This window comes from Antennarius striatus, chromosome 20 (genome assembly GCF_040054535.1).
Source record: "Antennarius striatus isolate MH-2024 chromosome 20, ASM4005453v1, whole genome shotgun sequence".
Classification (NCBI taxonomy): Eukaryota; Metazoa; Chordata; class Actinopteri; order Lophiiformes; family Antennariidae; genus Antennarius; species Antennarius striatus.
The window spans coordinates 1,235,713-1,248,476 of record NC_090795.1 but is presented as its reverse complement, the minus strand read 5'-3'; the positions used below and the strand labels follow the sequence as shown (position 1 = coordinate 1,248,476).

General features: G+C 49.5%; 1 protein-coding gene across 1 annotated transcript in view; it reads right to left on the bottom strand.

The window, feature by feature from the left end:
- Positions 1-11,118, bottom strand: part of LOC137614053 (A-type potassium channel modulatory protein DPP6-like) — a 107,912-nt gene extending 96,794 nt beyond the window's left edge. The window contains exon 1 of the mRNA XM_068343543.1: positions 11,026-11,118. Coding sequence (XP_068199644.1) covers positions 11,026-11,082 — 57 coding nt within the window. The 5' untranslated portion in view covers positions 11,083-11,118. The remainder of the gene's footprint in view (positions 1-11,025) is intronic.
- Between the last annotated feature and the right edge of the window lie 1,646 nt (positions 11,119-12,764).

Here is a 12,764-nt window from a genome sequence, read left to right as displayed (position 1 = left end):
GAGCCAATCGGTGACGAGGAGCGACGCCTCGACGGCTCCTACCGCGCGCCACGCACGAAATAAATAAATCACGGAGGAGTTGGAGCGCTGTTGTTGTTGTTTGTTTGTTTGTTTGTTTCTCCAGGGGAGGAACAGGACACCACCCTTCTCTTCCTCACGCTTCCTCTCAGCTGCTGCGTTCACGAGGGATGAGACGCGCGTGGATGACTCGCGCGTGAAGGTCACGACGAGCACGAGGATAATCGATTTATTATTGATCATCCGAAACCAGGTAGCTTTTATTTTGAAAGGTCGCGCGATCAACAGGTTAGGAAACAAACATCCGGTTGCATCCTCCTGGTCCAGGAGGCAAATCCAACCTCCTGAGAGGCTGACGTCATCACGTGATTCCTGGACCCGTCAAAGAGTTTTCAGACAGGCAGGAGTTCGAGTCCCCCAGGGACCGGAAGTAGAAATAACTGAAATGTTCTGCTGATGCCGTTCACGACCGCTAGAAGGCGCTCTGGAGATTTCATTAAAATTTCATTTAAATCTGGAATAAACATGACGGCGAAGGTGGAGAAGAAGCTCCGCCTCCTCCCGCAGCTGCTCCTATGTCTTAATCAAACGCCCGACGCTCCACCCCCCCTCCCCAGGTTGGAGCATATTGATTTTCATTATTAAATCAATAATCAGTATCAACAGAGCGTAGAAACATTTCCCTCGGGCTCCACCTCCTTCAAGGGTCGATGCCTCCAGATCTGAGCTGCTGGCGTTTGTTGGTTCAAAGCCCGGGGGAGGGGCTTCCCCCAGAGACACGCCTCGCACGGATCTCATTTAAAAGTGGATGGAATTAATTTCCAGAATCTTTCTGTCAAAACTCCTGACGGGAACGCCACCTCCTTCGACTCCCGTCGGACGCAGGTTTTCTAGAGGAGGAACCGATTTGGTTCTTCTTTCCGTGTCGTGACGAACCGAAACGGGAACGGAAAGAGTCTCCGACCTCCACAGCAGGAATACCGCCGCAGGCGTAAACAGGAAGCGTTTATATCCGTCCGACTGGTGGCGGGGGAACCGACCCACCCAACAAAGAGCGCCAATGGCGACTCGTGGCAAACTAGTGCTGTGATGACGGCAGAGCCAATGAAACGCTGCCGAATCATCGAGCATCGGAGATCGACCACGTTTCCCTGACGTGATTTCAAGCGTAAAGACGGTTCACTGGTTGTTTTAGGGCGCTAGCGGGGTATGGCAACACACTACTGGTTGACTTCCTGGTGGTCATGTGATCAAAACCAACTAAGCGTGAATGGAAGATGAATTATAGATATGTTTGTTATCAATAAAGCACTTCGCTGATCAGTCATGCGGTCGGTCTAGACAGGACTCATTGATTGATTCACATTAGAGAGGACATGGGTGGAGCTTCCTTGAAGGGCGGGTCCACCTGATCTGCTAAACTACAACGATCACTGCGAAAGCTCTAGACCTCCTATGTGAACCAGGGGTCCTAGAACACAAACCAGACTGTCTTCGATTGGTCCAGAACCATCCCATGACCCCCAAAGAAGACTCCCAAAGACCACCTGATGAAATGCCTCAGGCCCCAACTTTAGAGCTCCGCCTCTTTGCCCACACTTGGATTAGCTCCACTTTCTATTCAGAACTGGCAGAACAGAAAGTTTTACTCATCAAATCTTTCGAAATAGAAAAGCTAAACTCCGCCGACGCCTCCAGGAGCTCCTGAACGTCTGCAGAGGTTCTCGGCTCTTTAGGAACTGGACGGGTTCCAAACCCGGAGTCTTAAATTAATAATAGCTGGTCTCAAACTGAACCGAACCTGATCATCCTTTCCTGACACGACGGCAGCCGTTAAGACGTCAACGCAACTCGAGGTTTCAGCTCCGGGCAAAAAGCGATGAAGACAAACGCTATCAGCTGATTTGCTATCCCAGAATTCTGTCTCGGTAATCTAGACGAGCGGTTTGTGCCGACCTTCGCCGTCATGAACCGTCGGAGCGGTGATTTGATGGCGTCTAATGACTCCGGGCAAATAAAGGAACGCTAATCGCCTCGATGCAGGATGTGTACCGGCACCACCATCGGGCCGCCAGATCGAGAACTCCCATGATTCTTATCTGTTCAAAAGTTCTGGAGGTGTGAAGCGTCTCGTTCTGCGGCGACCTAACGCACCTTAACAAGTAGTGACACGGAGTAAACCGCGTTCCCGCCTCCAGCCGGTCGCTCCTCCGGAACAGATGGCGAGGCAGAAAAGTTGCGGTGATTATTTTCCGACTTAAAAGGGATTTTGCTTCCCTCCACCCCGTGACGGAGCACATCGGAATATTAATGGAGCAGTTGCCTGGAACAGCAGGCGTCGGATCGGATTCATCGCTTTACCCCCCCGCCGGGACAGACCGCGATCCCGCCGCACGACATCTGGCTTCGGCTTCACATCTCAAACACGAGCGGTTCAAGATGTTAAGGCGTTGGCGAGGAGGAAGTCATGATTAACGGCGTCACTATCACCGCTAACGGATGCTAACGCAGGTGTGTTATCACCGACGCCACACCACCGTGAGGCCTTCGGGGACCCGTCAGGTAAAATTCATCGACTCCTTGACTGTGAAGCCTTTTATGTTTTTACCAGAGGCAAAACTTACTCACAAAAGTCAGACTTTGCAATTTAGGAAGTGTAAGTCGGTTCTTCCATCTATCTTCCACTAATTTATACTTAAAGAGACGACTGAAGAAAACTAAGCAAGTATTTGAGCTTTTATCAGAAGAAAAGATGCTCAACGCTAAAGTCAACAAACCCCTTGGATTATTATTACTGGTTGCCTAAACTGAGAACTTTGTCAAAGTGATGAAAGTTGCTGGATCCTAGGTTCAGCCTGAACGTTTTAGACGTACTAGCGCTAAACAAACAACTTGGTATCCAATGAAACTTCACAAAGTTCCTTAAACGGCGTCAGTAGAAAAGTTTTGAGGCTAAAGCTGCGATTACTAGCTTGAGATATAAGCTAGTTAGCCAAGTAGGGTAGCAATATCACCTTATGTCAAAAACGTACAATTTTTTTTCTTGGCAAAATTGCAAGACTGACGCTTTAAATAAGCAGATGCGCCACAGCCTGGTTGTATGGTTGAACTTCCTGGAGGGTGTGGTTTAGCATTCAGCCCTTTAACGCCGCTTCTCTTGCGTAGCATCGAATCAAACAATTAGCTTCACTGTCTTAAACGTACCTCCAACATTTGAATGCCGCTAACATCCCACCCTGTGTGGGACGGCGATGTTTTTACGTCACACAAGTGACTAATGGAACACGCCGGCAATGCTCCTGCGTCTCCGAAACGAGCCGTGTTCGGAAAAGCTGGAAGCAGCTGTCTTTCATTACCAATCTGCGGACGCGGATATCTCCTGGAACGCCCATTTGGGATGATTAACCACGGGAATCCGCTGCGGCGTCTGATAACGGGAGTCGTATTAAGGTGCCCAAGGTGGTTTCTGGGGCAACGGGGTGCCCATCAATCAGTCAGGTGTAATCTCGCTAGAAATCGTTGTCCGCATGTAAATTAGTGTCACATTTTACGCGGCGGCGGCGGCGTACAAACAGGAAATGGCAGTTAAGTATCAGCAGAATCTGGTCCGGATGCTTGCACAGCACTGATGGACCAACGGCGCTACGTGTCGTCATGTTGTTGTTCTGTCAGGTGATCTACAATCTCCGTGACTCACGGCTCGTGTCGACTCAATATCGGAGTGATGGATGGTGGGAACATCCCAAGACCATCATCTTTCAATTTTGTGTGATGCATCCGGTGGAAAGATTCCAGGAAATGAAATAAATCAGCAGGAAGAGCCTGGAAAAGGTCATGTGATCACGTTTGTCCATTTGATAGATAGCTAAAATAATTCTGGACTTTTTTTCCTTCAATGTCAAGTGTTTATTGATCCAACAGTCTCTCCTACCAGAACAATAAAGTGATTGTTTTCTTATTTGCTGTGGTTTTTTTGTTTCGTTTTCATGACAAGGGGTTAGCGGAGTTACCCGCTCCCCTGAAGCTAATTGACTTTCTTCTTTTGTAAAGCTAACTGTCCCTCCATATCCAGTCTTTCTGCTATGCTAAACTAAGCTAACTCAATGCTGTTGTTAATTGCTGTATATAAAGAAATACAGCTGAAAAAAATTAAATAAGTTGAAATAAAACCAAACAACACGACTGATGTGATAGACTTGTTTTTTGTAGAACACAACAATCAACTATTTGTTGGATTTTTTGTAGTTTTCGTGACAACAGCGTTAGTGGAGTTAGCCATTCTCCTGAAGCTAATCAATTTACTTCTTTTATTAAAGCTAACTATCCCTTCATATCTTTCTGCTATGCTAAGCTAAGCTAAACCAATGCTGTACAGCCAGATTGAAAACATGAGCTTGCAGCCCATTTAAAACCTGACGGCCAATGAGAATCGTTCTTTAATGTGTTCTATTAAACTATAATTAGACGAAGGAAGAGATGAGTGAACGGTCAAGATGATTAAACAGTTGATCAACTTAATTATAAGGCTATTAATTATCTGCTCGTATTAATAATCGTGGCGGCGTTATCAATCGGTGACGACATCAAAGCGGAAGTTGGAGGCATCTTCATCTTTAAACTCTAAATTCATTAACTTCCTGTCAGAGACGACTCGGCGACGCCCCAACTGCGGCGTCGGCTTCCCGTTGCCCAGCAACCGTTTTGCACGCTTGTTTCCACAGCAGCGCCGAAACCAGGTTAGGGTTTGTCTCGTTTCTCACACCTGTCCCAGATTGTGGCGTCTCCGGGGAAACGGAACCCATTAAGTGAAACTAATACGAGCAGGTGAGGTTCAGCGGCGGCGGCGCAGGAGGGGGCGTGGTTTGTTTTGAAGCCAGCTGAGGGGACGGATAACGGCTTTACTGATGCGTTTGCGTGGCCTCTCCACCCCCAGATGATTTAGAGAGCAATGATTCGAAGGCTGGCGGGCTCGAGCACAATAAAAGCGCTGTTTATGTTCAGGTGGCGGGCGTTCGTGGGCGGGGGGATCGGCGTGTTGTTGGCGGCCGACGGAAAGAATTAACCTGACAAATCATCTATTGTTGAACACGGACGAGGCGTCACGTCGCCGCTTCTACACCGGCTCCTGCAGCGATAAGTCACCCAAGTGGCCTCCGTCAGGTGGGGGCCACGGCGTACATTTCAATAAAGGCGGAGATTGGAAAAGCAGCGAGACAAGGACAGAAGAGCGAGTGTGAACGATCAGGAACCTTTGAAGGTTTGAATGCCCTTGTGGAGACCCCTGACACCGGGGGTCCGGTCCAATCACATCCACAGGGCCTCAGGTGACCCGTCGTTTTGGCGTCAAAGGCGGGAGCTCAGCGCTCCTCAGGAGGCAGGTTTTGACAGGATATCAAAGATCTGGATTAGAGGAGGAATTATTCTGATAGTCAAAGTTCATGGGACGTAAATCAAACGCTTCTGTTTCCACTGGAGCGTAGAAGTCGCTCTGATCGATGGCCATAGATCAGCTGGAAGTAAAACAACTCGTCTCTGGCGTCCGATTGGCTTTCCAGACCTCATCTTGCTGCCGAAAAACAAAGCTTTTTTTTAAATAAAACAACAATCAACTAAGTGAAGTTGTGTTTCCACTGAGGGAGCAGTCTGAAGTCCGCCCACTCCTCTCCCCTCGCCGGGTTGCGGTCTGGAAAGGCGCCATGCATTTGTTAAATAAGCTACGGGGCTGTTATGATCCCACTGGGGACGCGGGGCAGGAACGCCGCGCTGCCAAACCCGACGTTAAGAGGAAGAACCCGCCCACGCGGAAAAAAAGCCTGACTGATGTTATCTGAGGCAAACTTTCTACGGTCGCTCGCCGGGCGTCTCATCGACTCCGAGCTTCACGACAGGAATCCAAATTATTCCTGTCGATAAAAAACGCAGGCTTCAACGATGACATCACACGACTGTTTCACGTCAGATCAATCGATGGGATCAAACCAGGTCTTTTATTGATTTATCTTCTTATCAGCTTCTGCTCTCGTGGGTCACGGGGGTTGCTGGAGTCTATCCCAACAGACACTCGTGCAATGCGGCTTTTACGATCTCTTAGGGTAAAATCTACCTCCCCTACCCAAGATCCTTCTGGCTGGCAGTAGAGGATGACCTCACGCCGCATTCAAATACTGCCTGGACAAGGAAGAAACCAACACGAGGTCAAGCTCCAGTCACAAGAAATAACAGAAACTCCAGGTTAACGTTGGGTTTTAAACAAAGACGTCCCTCAGAGTCCCATTCGTTTTTACCGTTCATCTCCTGATGACGGCGCGTTTCATGGGAGTTTTCCTCGCGTTTGTCACAGGGAGGTTGTTTGAAGGTTAAATGAAAGTGAAACGCCTAATCCAGAAGAAACGACGCACCACGAGGTGCCGTCACGTAAAAAACCGCATCAGAGGTTGATTCGATGAAAAGGTGGGAACGTTTTCTCCTCCCGCTGTGAAGTTATCGAGCTTTTATTTCCAAAACAGGGAGGTCGGGGTGGCATCGTCAAGCGCTCCTTTGAGAAAACACTTTCTGTACATTCCGACGCCAGAGCTGGAGATCGTCTCCGTGACCTCAGATATTTGTATCCGTCTCTCCGGACGCCCGACCGACGCCTCCGGCGTGAGATTACTGAGTATCAGGATGAGCGGTGCGACTCATCTTCCAGTGGGCGTGTTACAACCGTAGATTCAAACGCACCCGCAGCACAACAACAACAACAACAGCATGTTCAGATTCCCTTTCAACTGAGAGTTTTTTAAAAGGAAGTGAATGGTTCGTTTGGAGGAAGTGTCGTCCTGCTGTCAGACACGACGAGCTGGAACCTCCCACTGAGGCAGCAGAGTGATGCTAACAATACTACAAACACCGGTGATTGTTTTATTCTGCTGTTGTTCCTCCAGAGACGACAGGAAGTATGGAAAGACCAAAAACCGAAGCTCCGCCCACTCACCCCCGCCACTTTATGCTATCTCAAGTTAAGCGTGAACGCAACAAATGGAAGAGCTGCATCTACCCGACGCTAGCCGCCAAAAGCCTGAAGCTCCGCCTCCACAGTCACTTCAAATGTAATCAGTGAAGAAACGGGTTTGATCTTTTATCCACCAACAAAAACGCTGGGAAACATGACGCTAGCTTGATGCTAACCCCGCCTTCATCCATCCTGCAGCTCCTGAAGCTCCGCCTCTCTGAGATAAAGCTGTTCTGACAAACTGACAGCCTCAGATTCTGCAAACGCAGCAGGTTTCAGTCCAGTTTGATTGGCGCTCAGGCCTTCGGGGGCGGGACGCCCGTTTTTCCTGCTCGCCATCGCCGCACCTTTTGTCTCATAGGACCTTGTTGACTGTTTGCGCACGGACACCAGATTGGGCTGTCACGACCTCGGCGTTTTGCAGAGCCGACCGCTCGCTCAAAGGGCCAGCGAGGTCTAGGCAACTCGCGCAATTATGCTCTCCTGGGGTGTCAATCATCTCTGGGAAAACGGCGGCGAGTCACGGCTGAGCGGCGTGGTGTTTTCCTCACGCGCTGGAGGCATGTTGTGTTTGCATGTTTCTGCAGGTTGTAATAAAACTCCCGCTTCCTCGAGGAATTCATGAGCAGCAGGAGTCCAGCCTGAAGCGCCGGAGCGCCGCGACAGCAGAATTAGCTGCAACAAGAAAGCCCACCTCACCTGCTGGCGTGTGTGTGTGTGTGTGTGTGTGTGTGTGTGTGTGTGTGTTTAGAGCGCTCAGATGTGGCTCCAGATGTAATCTCTAAACAACTTCCTGTACAAATACGACGAGGCGGAGGTCTGGTTGTGTTTCCTTGATCGTGTCGCCACTAGACAGCGGTGCGTAAAAACGCTGCCAGAAGGGGCGGGGCTACAACGGCGTCCTAAGGACGCGTTGGGATGAAGATGACCGGAGCTGAAGAGCCACGAGCGCAACGACGACGGAGATACGAACAAACAATAAGAAAAAAAACGAAGGTCATCGGAGTCATAACTGGCCGTCATGTCAGTGTGTATACTATAATACTGCAGTGTGTATATTGTTACTGCAGTGTGTATCCTATGTTACTGCAGTGTGTATCCTATGTTACTGCAGTGTGTATACTATGTTACTGCAGTGTGTATACTATGTTACTGCAGTGTGTATCCTATGATACTGCAGTGTGTATACTATGTTACTGCAGAGTGTATACTATAATACTGCAGTGTGTATCCTATGTTACTGCAGTGTGTATACTATGTTACTGCAGAGTGTATACTATAATACTGCAGTGTGTATACTATAATACTGCAGTGTGTATACTATAATACTGTAGTGTGTATACTATAATACTGCAGTGTGTATATTGTTACTGCAGTGTGTATCCTGTTACTGCAGTGTGTATCCTATGTTACTGCAGTGTGTATACTATGTTACTGCAGTGTGTATACTATAATACTGCAGTGTGTATACTATAATACTGCAGTGTGTATACTATAATAATGCAGTGAGTACAGTATACTATAATGCTGCAGTTAGTATACTATAATACTGCAGTGTGTATACTATAATACTGCAGTGAGTATACTATAATACTGTAGTGTGTATACTATAATACTGCAGTGAGTATACTATAATACTGTAGTGTGTACACTATAATACTGCAGTGTGTACACTATGATACTGCAGCATTATTTTTATTTATTGATGGATTTTTGTTATTGATTGATGAAACAGAAAAGCTGATCAGGTCCAATCAGAACTGAAGCCTCAGAACCAGAAAAGCAGCGGTACCACACCGCCCTCTGGTGACCACTTCATGCACTGACCCTGAAACGGAGGCTTCGTCTCAACCTGGTCAGGTGACCCTCATCCGGTCTGACGGTGTGCTTCCACCGAATCAAAACCGCCTCGTGACGTCATTTAACGCTTCTATCCAGCTCTCCCTGTATGTTTGATGATTTGTAAACTCTTTATGTCAACTTTAACATCCTAAATGATGACGAAATAAAAACCATAAAATCAAAAACTGCTCGAGAATATAATAAATAAAAACAACTTCATTTGAAAGATTAAATCAGTCAATCAATCAATCATCCAATCACCACCGAAGTCATCGACACAGATTGTTGTGATGACACTTCATCTTCTCGCTCAGGTCCTCATCTTTACGCTTCTGATTCGTCCTCCATGAATGAAACGATTGATCAGCTGCCAGGGGGAGGAGCCATTCTGTCGCCACAGAGGTGCTGCAGCTATGCATGATGGTCTTTGGAGGCGATACAGCGGTGAAATCATAGATCTCCAGCAAACGCCCATGACAGAAACACACCGAGCACACAGGAGAACGCTGGCAACGTGGAATCCCAAGCAAACCCCTAATAACCCCTAATGCCACGCCTTGGTCCAGCTGGAGGCCGGCATCAGAAGCATCAGGGCGCCATTAATCCGCCATCAAGCGTCTCTGTCTCCGGCTGCAAATACAAGGTCCTGAGAGACTCATCAGAGGAACCGTCAGCTACACCAGAACAAAACAAAACCGTCTGGAATTCCAGACGCCGCCGCCGCCAACGGGCTAAAAGCGGCCGCCGGCCGGCAGCGAAACGGACACCACCGCCGCCTGGAGACAAACGTTCACTCAGGATCTATTTTCTCTCTCAGGGTTGATGAGAATGAGGAGCCAAAAGTCGCCAAAATTAGACCGCCAGCGGCTCCCAGCAACCGTTAATGCACGGGCAACAAAAAGGGGTGGGGCCACGCGTGGAGCCGGGCAACAATCTGCTCTGACCTCCTCATCCAAGAGGTCACCTAGGCTCAGGATGCCCCCCCTACTTTAGGATGACCATATCCGAACAGGACACGCCCCCTGAGCCCCTCCCCCTGTGGGCGGGTACCACGGAGGTCCAGTCACCGGATCCTGTCGCCCGTCCCTGTACTAACCCCAGAAAGGGAGCGTCTTTCCCTGGAACTGGTCTGAAGCCGGGTTCACCCCCCCCCCCAAACCACCAGGGGGCGGTCTCTGAAACCTGAAACCCTTTCAACTATTATGGTCTGTATTGTCTCCTCACACAGGAAACAGTCTTCAGGTAACGCCTCAGCTGATCGCTCACTTCCTGTAAACATGTTTGTTTGTTTGTTGCTGATAAACAAACACAGTTCCTCTGATGCTGGATGCTTATGCTGGAGGGGACAAGCCCGCCCCCAACAAACCCCCCCCCCTCAGGTCCTCCCACACAGTTTTCTTCCTCTCTTTCATCCCACCTCCTCCTCTTCCTCCCCCCTCCCAGTCACATTAGCACCAGAACGTTGTTCGTCTACAGCAGGAGCGCAACCGGGATTTTCCTGACTGGGGGGCCCAAAGTGGGGAGTTGGGGCAACAGGGGGGGTGGGTGGTTCGTCACATTCTAAACTAGAAAAACTACAATAAATGATCCGACCAATCACAGAGCAGCAGAGTCCAAAACAATTTGACCTGAAACATTGAAAAATAATTCCTGAATCTTTCTTCACGGATTCAGTTCCGGGTCTCTGAACCTGGTCATGTGACTCCAGGAAACCCCGCCCCCTAGATTCTGGATCATATTGATTCCAGTCTCAGTTTTCTTTAGGATCCAGAAACTTTGGATCTTTTCTGATCTGATTCGGATCTTGACAAGAGAGAGCATTCTAGATCCAATCCAGATTGATCGGTTCTCGGATCATGCCGCCCCCCACCCCCAAAAAAACCCCATCTTAAATCAGTTTCAGTGACAAAGATCAACAACACACAGAACAGGTGGCCAATCAGATCCCATCTGGACACGCCCCTCAAGTTTCCTCACGCGGGTTTGGAGCTGATAAAAAAAACCAGATCAAACCTATCATGATGCTCTGGGATCGATGCCCCTTGAACCTGATCCATCAACAACCCGTGCGCACCGACGCGCAAACACGAACAGCTGATCCACGAACAGCTGATCCACGAACAGCTGATCCACGAACAGCTGATCCACGAACGGTCCGGTCGGGTCTGTCTTACCTTGCCTCCCTTGGAGCATCTCCGGTAGGCGTTCGTCGCTCCGGCCGTTTGGTTCATGCCGACAAACCGACGCGGTCTCAAACTTGGGAGTGGAGCGTAAAGCTGCCGGTGCACCGGAACCGAGTCTCCAGGGGGGGTTTGACCCGGTCCGGATCGCGGGGGTTCCTGCTGGGGGGTAAATCCGGGGAGAACTTTGGGGCAGCGGACCCGCTCCGATGTTTGAACCGCGTCGCGTCGACTTCAGGTCGGTTTGAACCACCTCTCTCTCGCGGAGCTGCGCGATGGGGAACCACGTGACAGCTCCACTCCGCGGGGGGGGGCGTCAGCGCTGCACGCGCTACCGATATTTATTCCTCCTAATCAATACCCGATCAGCTGCTCCAGAAACCAGATCTAACAGCTTCTGGTCCTAATTGGATCGTTTTAACCGTTTTTTCTCCTTGCTGGGATCTGAACCCAGTTCCACCTGAATCCGGATCGAATGTGAACGCATCCCTCCTCCAATCAGTAAACAGCATTCATACATATTGATAAACAACAAACGTGTTTGCGACCCAAACAGACACGCAGGTTGAGTCGACTCTGGTGGCTGGCGGCGGCGGCGGCCGATGGTGCTGCTGAGCCTGATGTGTCACATGACCACTGACGGAAGTAAATCAAAGCGTTTAATGATGCTGAGTACGTCGTTTAGACTCATTGATCGATCTGATTTCTACCAGTCGGGACATTTTAGTTTGAAATCAGCAGGTGGAGCGATTCATCCAATCAGAGCAGAGCTGAGGAGCAATGTCCAATCAGAGAGGCTCCATGTTTGACTGTTTCCTGTGTTAGACACGACAACAAAGAAGCAGATTTTTCAAGCGTTCGTTTTATTCAACCAACTGGTTCTGACCTTCTGGATCTCCTTCGTCCACAGAGACGCGGGTCTCTGGCCGGGGGGGCGGAGCATCCGTGATCTGTGTGGGAGGAGCTGACGGCACTGCGGGTGCAAGCGGGAATTGGTGCGAGGGCGGATTCTCTCTGCAGCAGCAAGCTTAACGGAGGGGGGAGAGGGGTCACGACTCACCAGCCCGACATCCAGGTGGGACAGGAAGTTGATCTAAAGCCCCGCCCCCCCATGCTAGTTCAAGGCTGTCAAAACGAACCAATCAATCGTTCCCAAATGAGGTCACGTGACACATCTGAGCCAATAGAAGCTTTAACTTGATAAACGACTCACTATTGTTATTTATCGTTCGTTAGCGTTGCAGGTTTCTGGCACACTCCGCCCACCCTGATGACATCATCACCCTGGAGGTCGTCTTTTATTCCTGCGAGTCCTTCGGGGTATCGATGAGCTCTAATGCCCAGCGAGGGTCAAACAGATTCTCTGCCACATGCAAATGTGGAAACTAAAACGGGTAAACGAGGTTTTCGATCCGTCGTCGGGTCGGTCGGTCGGTCGGCGGCGGCGGCGTCCGACGTCCGCCCATCGATCGCCCTAACGGGGGAAGACGATTAGAAATGAAATGGAAGCTTTGAAATAGACACATTGATTGGTTTAAAACCAATCGAGCCGCGGGGGGGAGGCGGAATTCTTTCTGCCTGTAGGAGATGCGGCCTATTAGCGCGAGCTAATGTTGTTCCAAACAGCTGATTTAAATGGCGCGGTGCCGGCGCGTGGGTTTAGCCTTTAGCGGCGTACGCGGCAGATGTGCAGCGGCGTCACAGGGAGACGAGCTAATTTCTTTTCCATGATT